Below are 26610 nucleotides of genomic sequence, written 5' to 3'. Positions count from 1 at the left end.
GCCTTTATAAAGCAGTACTAATACTTCACATGATTTTGATTCTATGCCTCTGTTTATACAACCAAGGATTGTATTAGTTTTTTTGGGTTGCTGCTGTATACTGCTGGCTCGTGTTTAAGTGATCATCCACTAGGACTCCAAGGTCTCTCTTACAATTATAGTTTTTGAGCCAGTTTTCACCTAATCTGTACTTGTACCTTTGGTTTTTCCTGCCTAGGGATAAAATCTTGCTTTTCTCCACAATAAATTTCATGATATTTGATAGGGCCCATTGTTCAAGTGTGTCAAGATCTTTTTGGATCCTGAGTTTGTCTTCTCAGGTGTTGGCTACTCCTGTCAGTTTGGTGTCATCTGCATATTTGATGAGTTCCCCTTCATTTCCCTCATCTAAGTCATTTATGAAGATATTGAAGAGTACTGGGCCTAAGATGAAACCTTGTGGTACCCCACTGCTTGCTTCCCTCCATGTAGATGTAGTGCCATTGAGGACTACTCGTTGAGTACGGTTTGCCAGCCAGTTACAAATCTGTCTGGTCGTGATGCTACCTATCCTACATTTTTCTAGTTTACCAAGAAGTAGGCTGTAGTCTACTTTGTTGAATGCCTTGCTGAAATCTAAGTATGCTGTGTCCACAGCATTTTGCTGGTCTACTAATTTAGTCATTTTGTTAAAGAATGGAATAAGGTTGGTTTGTCATGATCTGTTTTTAACAAACCCATCCTGGCTTCTAGTTATCACTTTGTTTCTAGATCTGTTTGCAGATCTGTTGTTTTATTATTTTTTCCAGTATCTTTCCTGGTATTGAGGGAAGATAGGGTAGTCTGATTGGTCTGTAGTTTCCTGGGTCTGTTCTTTTTTTCTTCCTTTCATTTTTGAAGATGAGAACCACATCATTAACAACACATTTTGAGCAGAAAAAACACACAAATTAATCTTTACAAATTCCATTCATCCCTCTCACCCATCCATATTTTAATTGCATCCGCTGGTGTACATTGCTTTAGAAAATCTTATTAATTTCCCACAAAGGCTGACTATCATGTAACTGAGAGAGAAATAGTTAAGCACTATTAAGAATTGTCTTCTGATTGACCACATGATTAACTGTTTCTATCTTCACGCTTCATACCAGGCTCTCAGAAAAGTTTAAATCAGGAACAGCAAGGACACAATCAATTTTAGCTTAAGTTGTCAAAAGTTTGAAAAAAAGTACAAACCAAAGAATAATAGCTTGGCTTCATGCTTGGACATTTGAAATACTTAAGTAGCATGATTTGTTCCGATTGTAGTATATCACTCCCAAACAAAAGTGATTGGTTTGGAGCATGAAACATCAAGTGGCTATTTTCAGGATGGAATCTTTTAATTGAAATGTTTTACATAACATGTAAAGACGTTAAATAAATATTACATAGTAGCATCTAGTATATGTTTTGTGTATTCTATTCGATTGATAAGAAAGTATAGATGCCAAGATTTCTGTTTGAAGACCATTGTATCTCTTATTTGTTACATTTTATTCTCAGGTACCATAGCTATTTTGTGAGAGAGCCAGTTTGGTACAGTGGTTAAAATATCAAGCTAGACTCAAGACACCTTGAATTCTAATCCCATCTTAGACACAAAGTATATTAAAAGGAATTTTTTTTCTTCCATTCTATCATGTCTGACTCTTGGAGGCTGCCTGGATAAGTCCCTGTAATTTTCTTGGCAAGGATTTTCAGAAGCGGTTTACCTCCTTCCCAGGGCTAAAATAGAGAACATTACAATTGGAATCAAGTAATATATATGAGGAGAGCCAGTATGAGATAATGGTTAAGGCATCAGGTAGAAACAGGGAGACCATGAATTCTAGTCCTGCCTTTGGCATAATGCCAGCTGTGTCACCTTGAGCTAGTCACTTTTTCTCAGGCCTGTGAAGGAGACAATAGCAAATTACTTCTGGAAAAAATTTGCCAAGAAAATTGCAGGGATTTGTCTAGGCCCGGGGGAGGCAACCTTGGCTCTTTTATGACTCTTGGATGTCAACTCCCAGAATTCCTGACTGGCTCAGGAATTCTGGGAATTGACGTGCACGAGTCATAAAAGAGCCAAGGTTGCCTACCCCTGGTCTAGGCAATCTCCAAGAATCAGACATGATTGAGGAAAAAAAAACTTTGTAAAATACTTCATAATGATGTGACTTACACTGTTTTTGTGGAGAAAAAAGGACTGATTTTTATTTATTTACAGGTCATACAAGAGAGCAGATAACCTGTCTTAAAGGTGATAACTTTTTCAAGTTTACTTGCTCTGATTGCTCAGAGGATGGGAAGGAGCAGTTTGAACGGTTGAAGCTAACATGGCAGCAAGTAAGTAGCAAGCTAATTAATACGATTTAAATAATGTAATGATAAAATAGTTCAAATTTCTTTATACGTTTACATTAGAAGAGTTTTTTAAATTATTTCTTTCAACACCCTTTTCAGTAAACAATGTTTCTTTTCATATGTGTGCGTGTGGGGGGGCATGTATAAAGAAAGGAGAATAGAAAAAAGTAGTACAAGAAAAAAAATGAGAAAATTAGAAAGAGAAAAGAAATATATAAAGAAGTTACTTCTAGCCTTTATCACAACTATAATGAAATTTAGTGATTCTTCACCCCCCTCTAAGGTTACAGACATTTTTATCTGTCTTCTATCTCACTTTTATCCCATATCCCATCTCTTATCTATAAATAAATCCATAAAATTTCCATCTATTCTGTCTCTCACTTTTAAAATAAACCTACCATTAAAAAATATAGACTGATCATTTCTTTATCAGCGGGCAAATGTACAAAATCAGCAGGGGATCAAATATTTTTTCCCCTCACTGTAGGGATTAAAATATCTGAACTGTACTTTATATTTTATATGAACTAAATGACCTTGAATGAATTGAATATGAATTTTTCTATATATTGAATGATCCTGAGAAAACTGAATGGTCCTTTATACAAGACATTGTTTACACTACAAGGCTCTGCTTCCACTGTAGACTCTGGCTGTTTTAAAGCAAGACTGTTTACACAAACCACAAAGCAAGACTGCAAAATATTAATGAATTGTAAACTAATTTAGCAGGATTACTAAACTGTGCTCTAAACTGCAATAAGACACTAATGATTCTATTTACCTGCAATTATGTTTTTGTGTGGGTTACAAACTACAAAGACTACAACATTTTTGAAACTTTTTATGTATTATTGCAAACTACTACATTTCTACTTTTCTTGTATACTAACTACAAGCTGATATTTCTTTTTTATTGTCAGCTGAGATGCTATATTTTTCTTTTCAGCTGACATTTTATTTTTCTTTCATCTTTTATTCATCTGTCATTTTTAATACATCTGTGTATTATAAAGTACATCTATAGGGCAACATCACTTGCATTTAAGTTTTACTTCAATGTTAGCCACAGGAGAGACCAAAAGAAAAGTAAGAACTCTTAAATCTAAGGAGAAATTTCCTGACAGTGAGAACAATTAACCAGTGGATCAGCTTGCCTTCAGAAGTTGTGGGTACTCCATCCCTGACAGTTTTAAGAAGAGATTGGACAGTGATTAGGCCCGGGTTACTTGCAGAACCGTCTGCTGCCAGGAACGACTTCCCATCGCCCTGTGCGCTCACACAGAGAGGGCCTCCTCAGGGTGCCATCCGCCAGACAATGTTGGTTGGCGACCCCCAGGGGGAGGGCCTTCTCTGTGGGGGCACCTGCCTTGTGGAATCAGCTCCCCCGGGAGCTCCGGATGGCCCCAGATCTCTGGTCCTTTCGTCGTGACCTCAAGACATACCTTTTCCAACAGGCCGACCTGGACTGATGATAAGGGTTTTTAATTATGTTTTTAACGTTTTTATTGGTTTTAGTGGGGCTTTGTGATAGTTTAAGTTTTTTAATATTTGTATTCTGTATTTTATTGTTAGCCGCCCTGAGTCCTTCGGGAGATAGTGTGGCATATAAGTCTCATAATAAATAAATAAATAAAATGATATAGGGCCTCCTGCATGAGCACTGGATTGAACTAGAAAACCTCCACTGTATTATTCAATTCTTCTATTATTCTAAAAGACTAACATTTAAGATTATATATTTTTAGTTTAAATTAAAAAAAATCTTGTAAATTTTTGGGAATTTTGAAAATGATTTTTATTTTTACATGAATTTCTAGAATTGGTAACATTTTTGAAAAATCCTTTAAAAATTTAAAAATAAAAATGAAATTTTGAAACCATTTAAAATTTTAAAAATTGATTTATTTTTTTAATATTTGGAAAAATCTTATAATTTTGAACATTTCAAAAACTTCTGAAATATTTAATGTTCAAATGAACTAATCATGAAAAGAAGCATAAACATGGAAAAAGAGACTGATGCTCTTGTGATTTCCATAATACGTTACTTTTATGTACCCATGCTTATAGAAGACCCAAATTACAAATATCAACTATAAACTAAGTGAATTACTTAAAGAAAAAGTAAACGGTCTAGAGCAGGGGTGTCAAACTGCCGGCCTGTGGGCCGGATGCGTCATCCAGAAGCCATGCCCACCCCATTGCTGGCGATGACAAAACCGTCCCGATGGGTTGTTCGATGTCACGTGACATTGCGAGTTTGACATGTCTGGTCTAGAGTCAACTCTAGCCACTCTGAGACTGAACCAAGAAACTCCAGCCAAAGGAAGAAGGCTGTATGCAAACTGAATAAGGAACAAACAACTACCAGAAGAAATGAGCCTGTACCTTTAGAGACAGATTGATGGCAACATTTCACTCATAGAAAAAAACAATGAGCATTGTCCCTGGTGCCTTTTGTAGCCCAGTCCAGTGCAGCCCCATTGGAGCTGAGCAATCAATTTCATATCCTTCCCCTGGAAGAAATCATGCGCACATCTGGAGAAAGGATATCATCAAGTGTTCCTGAGACAGGAAAAAAAGTAGCCCAGAGTTTCCCAAGGAAAAAAAACCCAAGTGTTGGTGATAAGAGATTCAATTCTCAGGGGAGCGTAATCAGTAGTCTGTAGACTGGGCAATCAATCTAGGGAGGTATGTCCCTGGAGCAAAAATCATGTGGTTGAGAGCCTTACTAAAATAAACCCACAGATTACTATCCCTTTCTTCTGTTTCATATGGGGACAAATGACAGAACAATGAACCTGAAAACAATATCAAGAGACTATGAGCAGATTGGCAAAAAAAAAAGAGTTATGAGCACAGGTGGTGTTTTCATCTGTATTTACAACAAAAGGTCAATATCCATTTAGGGAACAAAGAATTTTAGAAATAAATCACTGGATTAAGAGATGACTTCGGATTCTTAATTCATGGTCTCCATTACATATAGCAACGGTTTCTGGTAAGAGATGGACTGCACCTCATAATAACCAGGAAGAATGTATTTGGAAAATGACTGGCTTAGGTTATCTGAAGGGCTTTTAACTAAAACTAAGGGGGAAGATGTCCAATCTTTAGGATCTTTAGGACCTAATCCCAAGCATAAATCCCAAGACAACCAATGAAACGAGGTGGAGAATTAGGGGAAGGAGGAAAAATCAGGCATAAAGCAGAAGACGTAGGAAGCGTACCAAGGGCCAGGCATAAAAGGACTCAGATGCCTATACGCTAATGCATAAAGTATACTATGAGTATAAAAAAGTATTTTAAAAATATAAAAAATGGAAAGAGGGACACATAACTAAGGCAGAATACCAGCACATAAGTATCCTTGTATATCATCTACAAAGATGAAGTCAAGGAAGTTAAGGCTCAGTATGAACTGAGACTTGCAAAGAATGTCAAAAATAATAAAAAAGAAAGATTTTTCAACATGTAGAAAACAAAAAAAAATCAAAGGAATGATCAGTCCACTTATGGCAGAATTTTCAAGATTTATTTTTATGTATGTATGTATGTATGTATGTATGTATATTGTTAGTTGCGGTCATGTCTGACCCATTGCGACCCCATGGACAACGTTCCTCCAGGCCTTCCTTTCCTCTACCATCTTCTGGAGTCCATTTAGGCTCACGCCTACTGCTTCAGTGACTCCATCCAGCCACCTCATTCTCTGTCGTCCCATTCTTCTCTTGCCCTCAACCTTTCAAAGCATTAGGCTCTTCTCCATTGAGTCCTTCCTTCTCATTAGGTGGCCAAAGTAATATGTGTGTGTGTGTGTATCTGTTATATATATAAAATTCCAAATAAAATAAGTCTTATAGGTTTTGCCATTTTCCCCAAGTAATTAATTAGCCGCTTTTCTTTTCTGAAGGAATGGGGTAGAAATTCATTCTTTCATCTGGGGGGGGAGTGCTTTGGGCAGATTTTCAGGAAAAGGTCTTAAAATCATAAAGAGAGCATCGGGTGTCACCTAGTTTCATCTACGTTGCTGTAAAATTGCTTGCTAGTGCTTGTTGTCTTCTGTTGTCAGCAGCTTCAGACTGGCTACACGAATGCGGCCAATCTTTCCCCTGCCAGTTTGGAGGGCTTCCTTGGATCAAACGGGAGGGCTGTGCCCCCCCCCCCGCAGTCAACGAGAATCTCTTCCTTGCTTGCCGCCTCTATGTGGTTTTGTGCCTTAGTGCAAGGCCACGGGATAACGAAGCTCCTCGGCCAGTTTCGTCCTGCAAGGGGGACCCTAAATGGGTCTGAAGTTGCCCCGGTGACCATGAAGGAGGGGCACTCCGTTGATCACAAACGGTGATGGTCATTTCGTTTGATCCGGGGAAAGCCCTTTGACCCGACAGGAGAAAGGCTAACATGGCATCAGCATCTAGCCCAAGCTACCTGCAGCCAAAGTCCCAAGAGCATGAACAAGAACAGCATGCTTGGAACTGGTGAGAGTATCGATCTTTTCTATCTACTAACTGAATCCTTGGGAAAGACCCCCAAAGCAAGAAAACCTCCAAAAGTGAAGGGGGGGGAATTACATCCCCATTCCCTCATAGATGGAAGTGGTGAATTAATACTAAGGGGGAAGGAAATAGACTGAAATTAAATTTAAAATACTACAGTTTGGACAAATAGAAACTTAAAAAAAACTGCTAAGACTACACCTAAAAGGGTTTTAATGAAATTATAAAAAATATATAACAATAATATTTTTTGTCTGAAAAAACTGGAAAATGAACAATTACTGACACCTAGTGGAGAATCAGAGCACAGAACACTAACAATAATGACTCAGAAACTGGCAGGATGCCTAGAAACAAAGAATAATCTGTTCCCTTAAATTTTATATGACCATGAAGACAGCAAGGAATAAAGAATGAGCTGGCCCAGCCATAAGATTAAAAAGTGTCTGAAAGAAAAATACTTGGACTGTTAACTAAATTTAAGAATTGCTTAGAGAAAAAAGAAAAAAATTGGCTCTTGGCTAATCTTTTAGAGGAGAATCTACAGGAAGGACTTAATAATTTAAATCCATTTATGAACATTCTATGGATGTATCTGTCAACCAACACAAACAAATCCATTTGACTGTACAAGTAGTCCTGAACGCACGACCACAATTGAGTTCAAAATTTCTGTTGTTAAGTGAGTTTTGCCCAATTTTACAACCTTCCTTGCCACAGTTGTTAAGTGAATCACTGCAATTATTAAATTGGTAACACGGTTGTTGAATGAATCATACTTCCCCATTCATTTTGCTTGTCAGAAGGTCACAAAAGATGATCACATGATCCCAGGACATTGCAACAACATGCTAATTTTGAGCATGTTACCATGGGGGTCCTGAAAAATGGTCATAAATCAGTGCCATTGTAACTTCCAGTGCCTTTTTTTTTACTTCAAACAGTCACTAAATCAACTGTTGTAAGTTGAGGTACATCTAACTCATATTTAGCTTCTCCAAATATCACAAGAGATCTTATCAAATACCTTATTGCATGGGTGTCAAACTCACCACGTCACGTGATGTGTCATGATGTATCATGACTTTTTTTGCATTGCCGGAGCTGGGGTGGGCGTGGCCTCCGTAGAATGCAACCGGCCCGCAGGCCGGCAATTTGACACCCCTGCCTTATTGCATCCATACTATTTCTCTTTCCTTTTGTAATATTGGGAGTCTGCTGTTGTTGGGTTGTTGTTGTTTTTTGGCATCTCACCAATCCTCCAGGAATTTTCAAAGATCACTTCTGCCAATTACTTCAGAATATTTTTATTTTATTATCTGGCAATAGGGGAAGGAAGGGACAAAAATCAGGAATGTGTTTATCATGACATTTAGAAATACTTCTGAGCTTTTGGAAGATGAATGTTTGGGTTTTCTGTGGCTTGGGATATTATTAAATTGGGAAATTGAATGTAGAATTTGCATCAGTAATTCATCCCTGGGAATTTTTAAGTTTTATGATACCAAGTTTAGAAGATTTAGAACGTTTTTATACGTAAGGAGTTAAATTTTAAGGTGTTAATATTAGCATTTCTGTTTGTAAAACAGGTTGTCATGCTGGCTATGTATAATCTGTCTCTAGAAGGAACTGGTCGGCAAGGTTATTTCCGATGGAAAGAAGACATTTGCGCTTTTATTGAAAAACACTGGAGTTATCTACTAGGAAACAGGTAATTGTTACAAGTATATTGTATACAAGTAGTATGATAATTTAAATACTGTTAATCTGGAAAATAGTTTCAGTAATATTATTTTTAATTCTTGGGAGAGAGAAGGGACAGAAGCTTCAGAACTTGCAAAGCATATTAAAAAAAAACTTTGTAAAGCATAATCATAAAGTCATTCTTGTTTTTACAACTATGTCATGTCAAGTAGTTGAAATGTTAACCAAATACAATTCAAGGAAATCTCTAGTACACCAATAATCCTAGTAAAATAAAATGCTCTGATATTTTCATAGTAATTGCCTGCTTATAGTTGCTATACTTTCAATTATTGTAGCTTTCTTAAATATATGGTACATGAAATCTCAGTGTATTGGCTCTCAATTCAGTGGACTTAATAGCATGGAATGGATTAATATTCAGCAACAGGAAATTGACATAATGTATGCAAATTGTCACAGGTCTACTGTCCAATTTAATCAGTTTGTTCATATTTGACACCTGTGTCCTAATTAGTTAATTAAACAAAGTGAGTTTATACTGCATTATATTTTAAAAACCCCAAAGCACATTCCATTATGGGTGAATGAATTTTTTTAAAACAGCAAAGCAACCTTTTGGTTGGAGAATCTGTGTGGAGTATGGTGTTCACTTTTCTGTTTATTTAAAATATTAAACGATGAATTTTTATTATTTGAAAAATTGCAGTACAGGTACCATTGATGAAAAGTGTGGAATAGCAGTATGTTGAGTTAAAATACGTTTTCTTGTCTAGATATGGATCAGCAACTAGAAATTTTCCAGAATTCCTTCTACAGAATTTAACAATTTTTAGTAAGCCTATAATAATAATTTAGGAGTAGTTGTTAGAATAAAAAAATTGCAGGTGGTCATCATTTAACATCTACCCTATTTAGAGATCATTCAAAGTTATGAAAGCATAGAAAAAGTAACTTTACAACCAGTCCTTGTATTTATGCTGGTCATGTCCCATGGTCATATGATTGCCATTTGGACTCTTCTCAGCCAACTTCCAACAAGCAAAGTCAGTGGAACAGTGAAATTTTATTTCGTGGCCATGTGATGTCTTGCTTAAAGACTGAGTGATTTGCTTAATAACTGCAAAAGTAGGTTTGTGGCAGTCATGTGATATTTCACCTAACTGAATTAATGGCAGAATTGCACATTTCAATTGTGGCTGTTAAGTGAGAACTACCTCTAGATATTAAAAAGCACATAGAGACAGAAATAAGGAATCGGACATCCATTTTAGCATGTATATTTCATATTTTAATAGATTTAAAATTAGAAAGTTCAGGAAAACCTTTTTACTATCTTTTGGATTCCTGTGTGTCTTTTAAAGAAGAAATCGGTGAATTCACCTAATAATTGACATGTTAGAAATACTATGATTTACCATAGAAGTTAACTTCACAGGTTAATTTTGATCTGAAGGACTCAATGCCAGGTACTTAGGAACTGGAGGACAACAGAAATAGGTATTACAGATTGACATTGGTTAATGATTGTAATTGGGATTAGAATTTCTGTTGCTAATCAGTGCAGTCATAAAGTGTGATCTCACATGACTGCATGGCTTAGTGATGGCAAACCCTGCAGTCCCCCTTGCTGTCATTAAGCAGGGAATGCTCACAGTTTCTTGCTGGTTGCCAATAAGCCAAATCAGTGGGGAAGCTGGCAGGAAGTTGCAAGTCCAAGGCAGCCAGCCCGCAAGCATGCTAGTAGATGGGATAAGAAGCTGCTGCATTGCAATGTATGGCAGGACCAGGGGTAGCTGCTACCAGGTGGGGGAGGATGTGCAGGTGGCTGCCACTAGACGGGGATGTTATGGGCACACACATGCTATGGAGTACAAGATCCCTGGGATCCTTTACACATTGTAGCCAGATTCCTCAGGAGAAAAAGCCGCAAGGGTGCAAGCAACTCACAAAAGCAACTTGCAAACTTCCTTTCAAGCTTCCACATTGACTTTGTGGGAAGCCAGCAAGGGAGGTAGCAAATAGTTGCCAAGCACCGTGAGTGCAGTCACGTGACTAGAGGGATCCTGGGGCAATTGGAACTTTGAGGACCGGTTGTGAATACCACTTGTTTAGCACCGTCATGACTTTGGATAGCCGCTGAATTAGTGGTTATTAAACAAGGCTATTGAATAATGCTTGTAGTTTATAAAGCTTCGTGTTATTAGATGTTGGTATAAATGTTATATACTGCTCAAAAAAATAAAGGGAACACTTAAACAACACAATGTACTGTATTTAATAGTAGGATGTCTTATTTTGTGTTCCCTTTATTTTTTTTCAGCAGTATATTAAGGTGTTATTTAAAAATCATAATGCTAAACTCCTTAATCCTTTCTAATTGTTTAGAAAGAAGACATCTACATGGTGGAGCACTGTTGCTGGTTGCCTTTCTGTGGGAAGCCCTCTGTATTTTCGCTCAGGGGCTCAGGAATTTGGAGAACCAGGATGGTGGAAACTTGTTCACAATAGGCCCCCTACGATGAAGCCTGAAGGAGAGAAACTTTCTGTGTCTTCTCTAAAAGCAAAAGGTAGGGCTTTATGAACTGCATATAAATCAGTGTATTTCAAGATTCAAGCTAAGCCTAGGTTCGTAGGCATTTTGGGGAGTGGAAGAGGAATGTGTGCAAGCTTTGAAAATTTAATTGAGAGTAAATTTTATGCATCACAATATAAAGATACAAAATACTGGTAGTCCTCAACTTACAACACTTCATTCAAAGTTATAATGGCACTGAACAAAGTGAAATATGACTGTTTTTCATGCTTATGGCCATTGCTTATGGCCAGTTGCCAAAATTCAGATGCTTGGCAACTGGTTCATATTTATGACGGTTGCAGTGTCCCAGTCTCATGTGATCACCTTTTGCAACTTTATACAAGCAAAGTCAGTGGCAAAGCCAGATTCACTTTACAGCTGTGTTACTAATTCAACAACTGCAATGATTCACTTAACAACTATGGCAAGGAAAAAATGTAAAATCGGGCAACTTAACAATTGCCTTGCTTAGCATCAGAAATTTTGATCTCAGTAGTGGTCGTAAGTTGAAGACTTATCTGTACAGAATAATAGGGTTGGAAGGGACCTTGGAGTCTTCTAGTCCAACCCTCTGCTCAGTCAGGAGACCCTATGTCATTTGGGAAATGGTCGTCCAATCGCTTTTAAAAACTTCCAGTGATGGAGTACCTACAACTTCTGGAGGTAAGCCATTCCACTAATCAATTGTTCTAATTAATTAATTAATAGTTGGATATCTATCAGGTTCCCTTTTTCAGGTGCCCTGCCATTTTTGTGGAGGGGGAGGAGGCCTCTGAGGAAACATACTTTCGCTTTTGCTGTAACACTGAAGCTGCTTGGGAATTAGGGAGATGAGACAGACAGACTTCTTCCCAGCCAGTTCCAGCCTGATGCCAAGGACACTGTGCCTCAAAGATGAACCATTATCTGTCCTATGCTAAAACAATCTTGTGGCACTGTATTGGCTGCTGGTGCACACTGGTCAGGGGATTGGGAATTCAAAATGGGAAGAATAGCTTGTTGCTTTGCTCAGGAATGTTAGATTCCGCTTGGCTTTACTGCAACCACTACTTCTCAGTGAAAGTTCTTTTGATTAAACACATGGAGCCAAGAGTCATGCTTTCCTGAGAGGGACAGCTGGGGCAGGCTCTTACAATATCACTGATAAACTCCCATCTATTACTTGTGTTTTACCCTCAGGTGCTTTGGTGGCCAACCCCCCTATTCTGTGACAGCCCCTCGAATATTGAAATACTGCTATCGTGTCAACCCAGTCCTTCTTTTTGTTAGACTAGACCGATATAATTCCAGATATAATGCCACCCCGGGCCCTTTTTCATGATAGAAGCTATTTTTTAAGTCTCCTTATCTGTTCGTTCTTATCTGTTCATTCTTACTAGATTCTAGATTCCTGCAAATGTTCTTGTATCTTCTGTCTGCACCAGTGAATTATTTTTTATCTTTATTTTCATGTAGGAAAAATTAAAAATATAGTGCAATCCTAAAATAGATTTAATGCAGTTGACCACATAAGAAAAATATATATCCAGGAATGGCCAACCTCATTGATATACCTGTTCTCGTTCATTTTGCACCATCGCTAAACCATCCTTTTTTTTTGGTTCTCTCCTACACATTATTAAATATCAGCCTCTCGATCAGCAGAATATTGCTCACTTTGATTTAAAGTAAGCAAGCATATACGCATGTAAACTTGGCTCTGATTTTTTTAACGCTCGAAATGTAAGCAGCATTGTAACACTGTTGTTATGGTTATAGAAACTCACTGCTTGTTTTCCAACAGGTTCAAAACTCTCTGTAGATCCAATCATTACAGTGGAGGGGCTTAGAAAGCGAGTGAGCCGCAATCCAGTAGAATCTGCTATGGAGCTGAAGGAGAAGCGGTCTCGCACTCAAGAAGCCAAAGAAATCAGGAGAGCTCAGAAAGAAGCAGCTGGCTTCTTGGACAGGAGTACGTCCTCTACACCCATCAAGTTCACCAGTCGAAACAGGCATTCAGACATTATGCTTGAAAAGGGGGAGGTGATTGACTTTTCCTCCCTCAGTTCATCCGATCAGACACCTTTGACCAGCCCGTCTCCTTCTCCCTCTCTGGATTTTTCTGCTCCTGGAACTCCAGCGTCACATTCAGCTACACCTAGCCTGCTTTCAGAAGCTGATCTTATTCCAGATATAATGCCACCCCAGGCTCTTTTTCATGGTAAAAGCAATTTTTTAAGTTTTTCTTACCTGTTCATTCTTCCTAGATGCATTTGCACAAAGGGCCAGTCTTTTGGCCGTAGTTGTACTACTGAGGTGTGTGAAGTTTGTGAAGAATGTGTGTAGGACAAAGAAGATATAGTTTTCCTGATTGCAGCACTTGAGAAAATAAAACAGTGTGTCTAAATAAGCACTTAATGTGCAGCATAACAAATATTAATTCATTTTTTCCTTTTTTATTCAGACACACAAAAATAAAACAGTTAATATACAAAAGGAAACATTGAAAAATTTTAAAAAGCCCACAGTTTGGGCTATTATCTAAATAGGTTGATAATCTTAAGAAAAATTTAAAGACTTTAAACATATGATACTTATACTTTGCCCAGAAAGACATTCATATAGACAGAAGTGTATTTTTATTATTATTATCGTCATCATCATCATCATAATTATTAAATTTATTTGCCGCTGATCTCATTTTGAAGGAAATCTGGGCAGCAATAATATTAATAAGTGGTTTGACAGAGCTTCAAAGTTCAGTATATATGATTAGTATTTTTAAAATTCTATCATAAAATAAAAGAAAATTGATATGTGATGATAATATTGATTGGGTATGCACTATGCACACTTTCTCTGTGTTGAGATATGGAAAATGGACCCACTTTTAAATGGTTGTTTTGAATGCTCTGAACTCAGAATAATACACAGAAGTGTTCTAATTGTTCTGGACGCTATATTTGGACTTTTCTTTTGAGGCTTGGAACTGAATTTGCCAATACAGCAGCAAGGAGTAGAGGTGACCTTTCTGCTATTACCTGGATTATCTGGATGGAGTGAATTTAGGAGTGGAGTGCTGGGCAAAACAGCAGGCATTAAAGTGTCACAAGACTCAATAAAAAGCCATTTTGAATCTAGATGTTGCTACTGGGGGACTATCTTCAGTGTTGGTGGAATTTCACTGCTGAGTATATCTGCCTGGCTGTCTTCATTTTGATAGAGCTTTTAAAAATGTGCTCTAGGTTCTACTTAATTTAAAAACATGTAGTGCATACTAGCAGAAGGGCATGAAGGAAGAATTCACCTTTTTGAGCAACCAGTGGTAAAGTCTGACTGAACCTGGCAATGGCCGCCTGGTGGTTTCTTGCCTACCAAGAAGAATTTTATGGGCAAGTGAAGTGACACGTCAGAGCTCATATCTGGGCTGTTACTTGATGGAGTACGGTAAAGCTTAAAACAAGACATTTCTCAGTGGACTTTTCTGCCCTTCCTTAGATAAGCCCTTTACTTTACAATCCTAAATATTTTCGGTCTCCAAATCAATGTCTGGATTAAGCTCAGAGTGAAGGATTAGTGCTGTCCCACTGGTACCATTTCATTTATGTACTTGTTCATATTGCCTGAGTCATATACATTACATGAAGACACTTGTGACTCTGTGTAATTCTTCAGTCTCTGCAACACCACAGAATGATTCTTATGCTGTACGGAGAATTACTTGACTGACCGAGTATTCTGTCCATTATCATTGGGGTGACTTGCCCTGTGCACCGTACAGGAATAGCATATACACCAATGTTACTAATATTAACAATGTTTCTTGAATCATCTCTGGTATTAAACTATCTGAACTGACATGAGACACCTTCATCTCATCCATCCAGGGGGACAGAGCATTATTAAATATAATAACATTTAATATTTAGACAGCATGTGCTTGATCTCAAAGTTGATAGCAAATAATGGAAGGGCCTGGATAACTTTGCTTTCTTGGTTTCAAAAATAGATAAAGCTGAATCATGTGCTCAGGATGTAAAGAGAGCAGTAACTTTAGATAGGAAAATAATAAACTGAGAGAGGGTCATGAAGGAGAAGAATGTCTCTGTGACTCACAGATCATAATGGTATTTTGTTTTCCAGTGTTAATATGGAAAAAAATGTTCAGCTATTTTAAGCTGAACACCGGGAATGAGTAAAAGAAAAAAGATACATGCCTCTGTATTATGGCATTGTACATAATTTCTAACAGTACCAAGGATGGCAAGAGGACGCTTATCTGTCCTGGACCAAGTACAGTAAACTGACTGCTTCCTTGAGATAAAAAAACAGCAACTCACATTTTTGAAGCATTTAATATGATTGAATGATAGGATGATACTTCGAAGTAAGCTATTGTACTTGAAAGATGGGAGGAAAGTAGAATGGGTAGCAATTAAGTTACAGTGAGGAAAAAATTATTTGATCCCCTGCTGATTTTGTACATTTGCCCACTGACAAAAAATGATCAGTCTATAATTTTAATGGTAGGTTTATTTTAACAGTGAGAGACAGAATAACAACAAAAAAATCCAGAAAAACGCATTTCAAGGGAAGTTATAAATTGATTTGCATTTTAATGAGTGAAATAAGTATTTGACCCCTTTGCAAAACATGACTTAGTTGTTGTTGTTAGTTGCAAAGTCGTGCCCGACCCATCGCGACCCTATGAACAACATTCCTCCAGGCCTTCCTGTCCTCTACCATCTTCTGGAGTCCATTTAGGCTCACGCCTACTGCTTCAGTGACTCCATCCAGCCACCTCATTCTCTGTCGTCCCCTTCTTCTCTTGCCCTCAATCTTTCCCAGCATTAGGCTGTTCTCCAGTGAGTCCTTCCTTCTCATTAGGTGGCCAAAGTATTTGAGTTTTAGCTTCAGGATCTGGCCTTCTAAAGAGCAGTCAGGGTTGATCTCCTCTAGGACTGACCGGTTTGATCGCCTTGCAGTCCAAGGGACTTGCAGGAGTCTTCTCCAGCACCATAGTTCAAAGGCTTCAATTCTTTGGCGCTCAGCCTTTCTTATGGTCCAACTTTCACTGCCATACATTGCAACTGGGAAGACCATAGCCTTGACTATACGCACTTTTGTTGACAGGGTGATGTCTCTGCTACAGGGTGATGTCTCTGCTATGACTTAGTAATTGGTGGCAAAACCCTTGTTGGCAGTCACAGAGGTCAGACATTTCTTGTAGTTGGCCATCAGGTTTGCACACATCTCAGGAGGGATTGTCCCACTCCTCTGCAGATCCTCTTCAGGTCATTAAGGCTTTGTGGCTGACAATTGGCAGCTCGAACCTTCAGCTCCCTCCACAGATTTTCTATGGGATTAAGGTCTGGAGACTGGCTAGGCCACTCCAGGACTTTAATGTACTTCTTCTTGAGCCACTCCTTTGTTGCCTTGGCCGTGTGTTTTGGGTCATTGCCATGCTAGAATACCCATCCATGACCCTGGATGAGGGAAGGAGGTTCTCACCCAAGATTTGACGGTACATAGCCCCGTCCATTGTCCCTTTGATGCAGTGAAGTTGTCGTGTCCCCTTAGCAGAAAAACACCCCCAAAGCATAATGTTTCCATCTCCATGTTTGATGGTGGGGATGATGTTCTTGGGATCACAGACAGCATTCCTCCTCCAAACACGGTGAATTGAGATGATGCCAAAGAGTGTTGGTCTCATCTGACCACAACACTTTCACCCAGTTCTCCTCTGAATCATTCAGATGTTCATTGACAAACTTCAGATGGGCCTGTATGTGTGCTTTCTTGAGCAGGGGGACCTTGCGGGTGCTGCAGGATTCCAGTCCACAGCATAGAGTGTTACCAATTGTTTTCTTGGTGACTATGGTCCCAGCTACCTTGAGATCATTGACAAGATCCTCCCATGTAGTTCTGGGCTGATTCCTCATTGTTCTCATGATCATTGAAACTCCAAGAGATGAGATCTTGCATGGAGCCCCAGACCGAGGGAGATTGACAGTTATTTTGTATTTCTTCCATTTGTGAATAATCACACCAACTGTTGTCACCTTCTCACCAAGCTGCTTGGTGATAGTCTTGTAGCCCGTTCCAGCCTTGTGTAGGTCTACAATCTTGTCCCTGACATCCTTGAACAGCTCTTTGGTCTTGGCCATGGTGCAGAGTTTGGAATCTGATTGCTTGGGTAGACAGGTGTTTTTTATACAGGTAACAAGCTGAGATTAGGTACACTTCCTTTAAGAGAGTGCTCCTAATCTCAGCTTGTTACCTGTATAAAAGACACCTGGGAGCCAGAAATCTTGCTGATTGATAGGGGATCAAATATTTATTTCACTCATTAAAATGCAAATCAATTTATAACTTTTTTGAAATACATTTTTCTGGATTTTTTTGTTGTTATTCTGTCTCTCACTGTTAAAATAAACCTACTATTAAAATTATAGACTGATCATTTCTTTGTCAGTGGGAAACATAAAACCAGGGGATCAAATAATGTTTTCCCTCACTATAGACAGATGTACATTGGAGTGGTCTTGGAAAAGCTACAGATTAGCATCAAGATTAGGTTGAAGTGGCAGACCTCTGTCTCTCACTTACTTTCTGTCATGCGTATATACAAACGTGTGTGTTTGTGTGTATTCCACATTTCTATTCAGAATGATATGTATATAAGCAAGGATAACATAGAAGAAATTTTATTATACCTATAAAGTAGTAATCATACTTAAATAAAACTATCCTTAGTTGTAGGGTTGTTTAATTTTTCAACCAATATAAATACCACTGATTTATACAAAAACGCACAAGTAGTCATTGACGCATGACACAACTGAGTCCCAAATTCCTGTTGCTGTGAGATAGTTAAGTGAGTTTTGCCAGATTTTGTGACCTTTCTTGCCACTGTTGTTAAGTGAATCACTGCAGTTGTTAAGTTAGTCAAAGGATTGTCAAGTGAATATGGCTTCCCCCATTGACTTTGCTTGTCAGAAGGTACAAAAGGTAAACACATGACCTTAGGACACTGCAACCATCATAAAGACAAGTCAGTTGCCAACTGTCTGAATTTTGATCATGTGACCATGGACATGCCGCAATGGTTGTAAGTGTAAAAAAATAGTCATGTTATTTTTTCAGTGCTGTTGTAACTTCAAATGGTCACTAAACAAACTGTAGTAAGTCGAGGACTACCTGTATTTTAGTTTTCCGTTGTTTTGTAAAAATTGGGATATACATTTTATCTGTACTACTTTGTAAGGGGGGAAAAAAAGCCAAACTTGCCATACTTTCAGAATTTCCTAGAATTTTATTATTTGCAGGAAAAAGTATTTGGTTACAATATTAGTGTTTCTGAGGCATTTTGTTTTGTTTATAGATGATGAAGAGTTGGAAGGTATGATAGACCCAGGAATAGAATATATTCCTCCATCCGATGCATCAGGGGGAATGATCCAAAAGAAAATGAAGCTGTCTGATCAGATTAAACAAGAGCTGATGTGTGAAGAAGGAAGAGCAGAGAGGCTAGTCAATGATGCGGAAAATCATAGTAGTACACATGGCTTCCTTCAAGACCAAGGTTCAGAGAAGCAGAAGACCCAACTGACTCATAAGGATTCTCAGTCTAAATACACTTCTATTGGTATCTATGAAGAAAAACTTCTTTTGAGGAACTTGGAGGCCTATCCAAATGCAACAGACATGACTCCTGAGGCTCGGAGGTTGAGACGCAAGCTGATAGTTCGAAAGACAAAACGAGAGAATGGTCTTCCCCTTTTTAACTTGGATGATATTGTGAATTCTGCTCTTATCTTGGTCGATCAGTTTTATGGAACTAAGGAAAGAAATGCTTCCTATGTCCCAGCAGATTATGCAGTATACAGAACATCTTGCCAGACTTTCCGAATCTTGGATCGATATCAGGTTCCTGTTTTTCTGTTGTTATTATCACTATCATTATCATAAACTATACATTATCTCACTTTTCCTAGGAACTCCCCTGGGAAAAGTGACGTCTTTTGAAATCTCCCCCTGTATCACAACCACCACCTGAGAAGTAGCTTAGGCTGAGACACAGTAATTGGCTCAAAATCTCTTCTGTGTTTTATTAAGTTGCTCTCTACAAATTCAGAATGTATGAGAATCCATTTAGAGACAATTTGGTGCCATGGTGAAAGACACTGGCTTACAAACTGAAAGTTGGTGAGTTTGGTCCCATCTTAGGCACAGAACCAGTTGGATGAGATTGGGCCAATCACTCTTTCAGTCCTAGTAAGAAGGCAAGGGCTACCCATTTTGAAAAAAAATATTGCCAAGAACACAGTGTGAACTCTGGTAAGAGACAAGACTGACTTGAAGGGACAAATAATAAATTATCATCCGTTGTAACATCCCTGTAAATAGGATGGACCAATAATGCTTAAAAGAACAGAATAACTGAGTTGGAAGGGACTTTGGAGGTCTTCTAGTCCAACCACCTGCACAAGCAGGAGACACTATACCATTCTGGATAAATAGTTGTCTGATCTCTTCTTAAAAATCTCCAGAAATGGAGCACTCACAACTTCTGAAGGCAAGCTGTTGCACTGGTTAATTCTTACTGTCAGGAAATTTCTTCTTAATTCTAGGTTGCTTCTCTCCTTGATTAGTTTTCATCCATTGTTTCTTGTCCTGCCTTATGGTGCTTTGGAAAATAGGTTGACCCCCTCTTCTTTGTGGCAAATATTGGACCACTGCTATCATGTCACCCTGGTCCTTCTTTTCATTAGACTAGACATACCCAGTTCCTGCAACTGTTCTTCATATGTTTTAGCCCCCAGCCCCCTAATCATTTTGTTGCTCTTCTCCAGAGTCTCAACATCATCTTTATATTGTGGCAACCAAAATTGGATGCAATGTTCCAAGTGTTCATCTTACCAAGGCATTGTATAATGGTACTAACACTTCACATGATCTTGATTCTGTCCCTCTGTTAATGCATGCTAGGATTGTATTGCCTATTCCTGCCTGCTTTGTGTTATCTGTAAATTTGATGAGTTCCCCTTCTATTTTCTCATCTAAATCATTATGAAAATATTAAAGAGTACTGGGTCTAAAACGGAACCTTGGGGTATCCCACTGCTTGCTTCCTCCCATGTGGATGTAGTTCTATTAAGGACTGCATGTTGAGTGCGGTTTGTCAGCCAATTACGAATCCATCTGGTGGTAGTGCTATCCCACATTTTTCTCCCTCATTAAGAAGTAGTTTGTGATCTACTTTGGCAGATGCCTTATTGAAATCCAAGTATATTAAGCCCACAGCATTTCACTAGTCCATTAATTTAGTCACTTTGTCAACGAATGAAATAAGATTTGTTTGGCATGATCTGTTTTTGAGAAATTTTTTATTTATTTTATTTTATTTATTTTAATTCCATTTATATCCCGCCCTTCTCCGAAGACTCAGGGTGGCTTACAAGCTTAGCATTAGCCTTCATTCTATGTATATGCCTGCTTATTAGGGCTTTCGCCCCCCCCCCAAGCGGCATTATTACAAAGTCAGCTTAATTGCCCCCAACAATCTGGGTCCTCATTTTACCTACCTCGGAAGGATGGAAGGCTGAGTCAACCTTGAGCCTGGTGGGACGCGAACCTGCACTAATTGCAGGCAGCTGGCGTTACTTAAGGAGGCATTAGCCCACTGCTAATCCATGTTGTAACGTTGCTTGCTTCTAGGTATTTGCAGATCTTTTGCTTGAATATCTTTTCCAAGATCTTCTCAGGTTTTGATGTCAGACTGATTGGTCTGTAGTTTCCTGGATCCATTTTCCCCCCTTTTTTGGAAGATGCTGCTTTATTCTTGGATTTCTTATTTTTCTTTTTCAGTGGTATTATGGTGGACTGGGCTTTTATAATCATATTTTTTAGAGATTTTCCCTTTTTTGGAAGATTGGAACCACATCAGCTCTTTTCCAGTTGTCTGGTAGTGCCCTGGTACTCCAAGATCTTTGAAAGTTATGATTCAACGGTTCCACAATCACATCTGCCAACTCCTTCAGAACTCTGGGATGTAACCCATTTCGTCTTGGTGATTTGTACTCATTTAGGGTAAACAGGTGTTCCCGAACCATTTTTTGCCTATTTTAATTTGTATTTATAGTCTCTCTCTTAGGGTTCTGTTTTTGGTAAGTTGGGTTATTTTTTCCTTTTGAGTGAACACAAATGCAATGGATGAGTTGAGCTCTGCTTTCTCCTTGCTTCCTATCACTTCCTTGCCATCCTCTCCCATAGGTGGACTGATTGTTTCCTTGATTTTTTCTTCTTGTTTTCTACATGTTGAAAGAAACTTTTAATTATTTTTGACATTAGTTGCAAGTGTTAGTTCATTCTGAACCTTAACTTTCCAGACTTCATCTTTGCAGATTTGGCCTATGTGCTGGTATTCTGCCTTAGTTATGTGTTCCTCTTTCCATTTTTTATAGCTGTTCTTTTTGCCTTTCAATTTATCAGAGAGTTATTTATGCAAACATGCTGGTTTCTTCTTGGATTTCTTCCCCCCCCCCCAGCAGTATTGCATTGAACTGGACTTTTATGATCACATTTTTCAGAGTTTCTCAAGCTTCTTGAGTTTTTGTCCCCTTTTAAGATTTTCATGTATGGAATCCTTCCCAGTCTCTCTCTGTTTGTTGAAATCAGCTCTTTTAAAGTCTAAGACACTGTTTGTTTTTAATTTCTTATGTTTGCATTATATTGAATTCCAATAAGACCTATCACTGTCCCCCAAAGTTCCAACAACTTCCACCCCTCTATCATTTAATCTCTGATAGTAAGAATTAAGTCCAATATAGCTGACACTCCAGTTCCCTCCTCTACCTTTTAGATGACGACAGCTAGGCTTGTAAGAAACCTATTTGATCTCCCACTTTTGCAGAGTCTGTTTCCAAGTTGATATCAGGGTAGTTAAATTCCCCATTATTATTGTGCTGTGTTTCCTATATGCATTATTTAACTGAGTTATGCATTATTTAACTCAGTTCTTCTTGGTTGGGTGGCAATGTCATTCTTTCTTCTGCTTGGTAATACACCTATAGAAATGTCATTCTTTTTTTCCTTTTATATTAACCCATATGCGTTCAAGGAGACTTTCATCCTTGGTTTTATGCATTTCTGTGGAGATGTAGTGATTATTTTACATATAATGCAACTCCGCTTTGTCTTTTGTTAGGTTTGTTTCATTTGAACAGTTTATATCCTTCCAGCAATACATTCCATTTGTGAGTTTCATCCCGCCAAAGTTCAGTAATAGCAACTACAGTGAGGGGAAAAATTATTTGATCCCCTGCTGATTTTATACGTTTTCCCACTGACAAAGAAATGATCAGTCCATAATTTTAATGGTAGGTTTATTTTAACAGTGAGAGACAGAATAGCAACCAAAAAAATCATCAAGCAGCTTGGTTAGAAGGTGACAACAGTTGGTGCAATTATTTGCAAATGGAAGAAACACAAAATAACTGTCAGTTTCCCTCTGTCGGGCTCCATGCAAGATCTCATGTCAGCTCAGAACTACACTGGAGGATCTTGTCAATGTTCTCAAGACAGCTGGGACCATAGTCACCAAGAAAAAATTGGTAACACACTACGCCGTGAAGGACTAAAATCCTGCAGGTTCCCCTGCTCTAGAAAGCACATGTACAGGCCCATCTGAAGTTTGCCAATGAATATCTGAATGATTCAGAGGGGAACTCGGTGAAGGTGTTGTGGTCAGATGAGACCAAAATTGACCTCTTTGGCATCATCTCAATTCGCCATGTTTGGATGAGGAGGAATGCTGCTGGTGACCCCAAGAACACCACCCCCAAACTTTAGACTTTTTTAAAAAAAAATTAAACTAAAATTTTTTATTCTTAAATATTAGTTTTTTTAGAATAACAGTAAGAGCTTTGGAAGAAATCTTATCTTCTAGTCCAACCCCCCCACCCCCCAGCCCCGCTGAAGCAGGAGACCTTATACCATTCTGGACAAATGGCTATTCAATCTCTTAAAATCCTCCAGTGATGGAACACCCACAAGTTCTGAAAGCAAGCTGATCCACTTGTTAATTGTCCTCACTGTCAGGAAATTTCCCCTTCTTCTTTTGGTCCCTCCTGTTGCTAAGTAGAACTAAGTGCTAAGTAGAACTTAAACGCAAGTTAGGTTGTCCCCTCAAAAGCCACCAGATTTAGACTTCCGGGTGGCAAGTCTCCATCGATGGTGGTCATTTTTGACCGTCAGCCCCGTTGTTCCGTTCAAATCGCGAAAACAGCGACAATCAGCTGTTTCGTGGTTTGGGAACCCCCCCTTCAGGAGAAGAGGGGGGTGAGCATTCAGGTAGAGGTAGAGCTCCCCTAGATCTCCAGAATGATTAGTCTGGGGAGCGAAGGGAGAGACCTCCCTTGGAGCCTGAATTCAGCTCCGGACTCGGGGACTCCTCTGTTTTAAGGTTTTAAAACAGAGCAGGATGCTGCAACCATCCCTGCATTCAATATTGAACTTTGGATTACTCGGATGCAGGCAGAGCTGAGCAGGAGATTTCTGAATTTGCAAGTACAAGTTCTTTAACTCTGGGGAGTTATTTTTTTTTCTCTTCTCCAAAGCTTAATTTAAAAGAAAGGGGAGGAAGATGTCGCTGGAATGAACTTTTAAAAGCTGTAAAAGACTCTTAAAAACATTTGAAGCTGGTACAAAAGAGATTTACAAGATTCGGAGATTTAAAAGGAAAGCAACAAAGTTGCAACCTGGGTTTCTAAGTTGAACTGTGATTTCTTTAAGGACTGGGTGAAAAAGTGAAAGTGAGAAACGAAAGTTAATGAGTGTTAAAATGGCTTCTAAAAGCCATCAGATTTCAGTCCAGATTATCCACTCAGCATGCGCTTCCTTTCAGCATCAGCCAGCCAGCCAATGGCCCTACTGGCTGGGGATGATGGAAATTACAGTTCTCTCTTTTTGGAAGGCTACCCTCCCAAAGTCTAGTTCATCCCACTCAGGAAGTGGGACTTCCTTTTCTTCAGGTTAGGCTTGGCAACTGGAAGTTAACAGTAGCAGTCAAGAAGAATTAAAGAACCTGTATTGCTCGGTGGCACGTCTGTCTCTCTGTCTGGGATGGATCATGGGCAACCCAGGGGCCAGAAGAGGGCACAGCCTGTTTTAGTGCATCTTACAGACTTACTAGTCCTCTTGAGAGGACTGGTATCTTAACTGAAGCTAAACATAAGCCTGCTGAAGGGGCAGGTGTGCCTCTTCATGTGTCTTTAAGACTGCAGTCCCATGCACGCTTACCAGACAATACTTCCACATATATACGTTCTGAGTGCTGGCTTTTAGTCTGGAAAATAGAGATTTTCTGAGCACTCCATCTTTAGGTACTGTAATGGATTTTGTGGGTTTAGAAAACCTATTTTTCCAGAGGACTGAGAATCAGGGTATTATACCTGAGTGAGTGGAGGTTTTTTGAGACAGGTTGTTACTTTTCTCAGAAACCGCTTTTGGGGGAGTTGAAATCCGAATTCAGAGTGACATTGCTTTTTTTTCTTGTTGTTGTTCTTCCCCAGAACAGCATCTGAGTTAACCAAGAATTACCTACGGACTGGGTTGCTGGTGCCACAGCCCCTTGCAAAGGCAGAAGCCACGCCAATGCCGTTCACCTGCCTTCCCATGCCACAGCTCCTGTCGCCCATTGCACGCTGCCCCCACAACACCATTGCTTCTGCCTGCCACCCAATTGGCTGACAGCTTTTTGTCCCATGCAGCCAAAGGCCCGGGACAAAGGGTGCCTGGGCGAATGGGCCAGGCCGAAGGGTGCGGTGCGGAGGGCCATGGGTTCATTGGCCAGGGAAGGGCCAGCAGAGGAGGAAATCTGGCTGTAAATGGGCTGAGGGGGCAGGATTTAGGCGAAGGAGGCGCGGGCAAGGGTGGGAGCCTAAAAGTCTTAGAACCCCCACCCACCCAGTGGCTACAACTGAAGCTTTTCTTTGGACAATAAATCTCTTTGAGGTGTCCAGGTTCTGAAGCAGGGGCTGGCAAGCAAAAAGTTGCTTTAACTCTTCAAATGCTGATTGGTGTATAGGAGTCCAAACAAATTTAATTCCTTTCTTGGCTGGGTTAGTGGTTTGGCTTTATGAACAAAGCCTGGTATAAATTTCCTGTAGAAGTTATCAAAGCCCAGGAAATATTGGACGTCTTTGACTATGTGAGGGGCTTGCCAGTCAAGTACAGCTTGGACCTTCTGGGGGTCCATCTGGATGCCGCTTGTGGAAATACAGTAGCCCAAGAAATGTAGTTGTTGCAAATCAAAGGAATATTTTTCTGGCTTGGCCTAATTCTCAGATTAGATTAAAATATCATCTAAATATAAAACCACAAATTTATCTATGAAATCTTTAAAAATTTGGTCCACGAATCTGGAAAATATGACCAGGGTGTTACACAGACCAAAAGGCAGCACTCTGTATTCAAATTTGCCATATCTGGTGTCAAAGGTGATTAAGTATTCATGGCATTCTTTTAGTCTTGTAAAAATGCTTTCTGTAGTCTTATCTAATAGGTATGGAATTAACAACAGTGTATAATGGTCTCTTATTGTGACTGAATTTAAAGCCTTGTAATCATGAACCACTCTCAGTGGGGATCTCTCACCATTGTTAGGCCCACTAGGTTCTTATTTCTTGGGTACAAATAAGGTGAGAGCCAGGGTAGGAGACAGTAGATCTTACAAATCCCTTTTTCAAATTAAGTCTCCAAATATTGTTTTAAAATTTCTAATTCTGTATTGTCTCTTGGTGGGAATTTTGGCAGCAGGGCCAAATTTATGGTGCAATTGGAGGGAGGGCCAAGGCTTCCTCCCTGAACACATCAGCAAAGTCTTTATATTTACTTGGCAGATTTGGAATGCAGTAGTAGCAAATATTTATTGTATTACATTTATATACCTATATCTATAGTTGGGTGTAGGATGAGGGTGAAGGTTCGTTCTCCAAGCTTCTGGGTTGGTTTCCAAACGTTTCATTACCAGACTAGGTAACTTCTTCAGCAGTGTTTAGGAGATGTCTGTGTCAGTGCTCTTCTATTTATAAGGGCTTCAGGTGTGGGTGTGTCAAGGGAGGGTGTTCTGGATTGAAGCTCGTTGTGCTAGTGATTTAATTCCTTGTTAAGACACTTGCACTGGTCTGTTTAAGGGAATTTAGTCACAATTAACGGCCCTTTCCAGACAGTGAACTCATAAAGCACCTGGTTCATCTGAAATACCTTTATTTTGCATGTAGAAGAAGATTACAGCAGAGAAGGTGTGGTCAGGTGAAGTCTGGACTGTACTTTAAGGTCAAAAGACAGTAACGGGATTACTGTCTGCATGGCTTGTGTTCAGATGTTACAATGGAGGATGGAACACAGAGGAACAAGGAGAAGGGGGAAGTCCAACCCAGAAGGGGTGGATCCTAGTACAGCATCATGAGCAGG

At 39.2% G+C, this 26610-nt stretch overlaps 1 protein-coding gene across 1 annotated transcript in view; it reads left to right on the top strand.

The window, feature by feature from the left end:
- Nucleotides 1-26610, top strand: part of KAT14 (lysine acetyltransferase 14) — a 62912-nt gene that overhangs the window by 6061 nt on the left and 30241 nt on the right. The window contains exons 3-7 of the mRNA XM_083357539.1: nucleotides 2234-2352; nucleotides 8462-8583; nucleotides 10965-11146; nucleotides 12938-13354; nucleotides 18518-19062. Coding sequence (XP_083213665.1) covers nucleotides 2234-2352; nucleotides 8462-8583; nucleotides 10965-11146; nucleotides 12938-13354; nucleotides 18518-19062 — 1385 coding nt within the window. The remainder of the gene's footprint in view (nucleotides 1-2233; nucleotides 2353-8461; nucleotides 8584-10964; nucleotides 11147-12937; nucleotides 13355-18517; nucleotides 19063-26610) is intronic.

Source organism: Vipera ursinii, assembly GCF_947247035.1.
Source record: "Vipera ursinii genome assembly, chromosome: 3".
Classification (NCBI taxonomy): domain Eukaryota; kingdom Metazoa; phylum Chordata; class Lepidosauria; order Squamata; family Viperidae; genus Vipera; species Vipera ursinii.
This window is presented reverse-complemented; position numbering and strand designations above follow the sequence as displayed.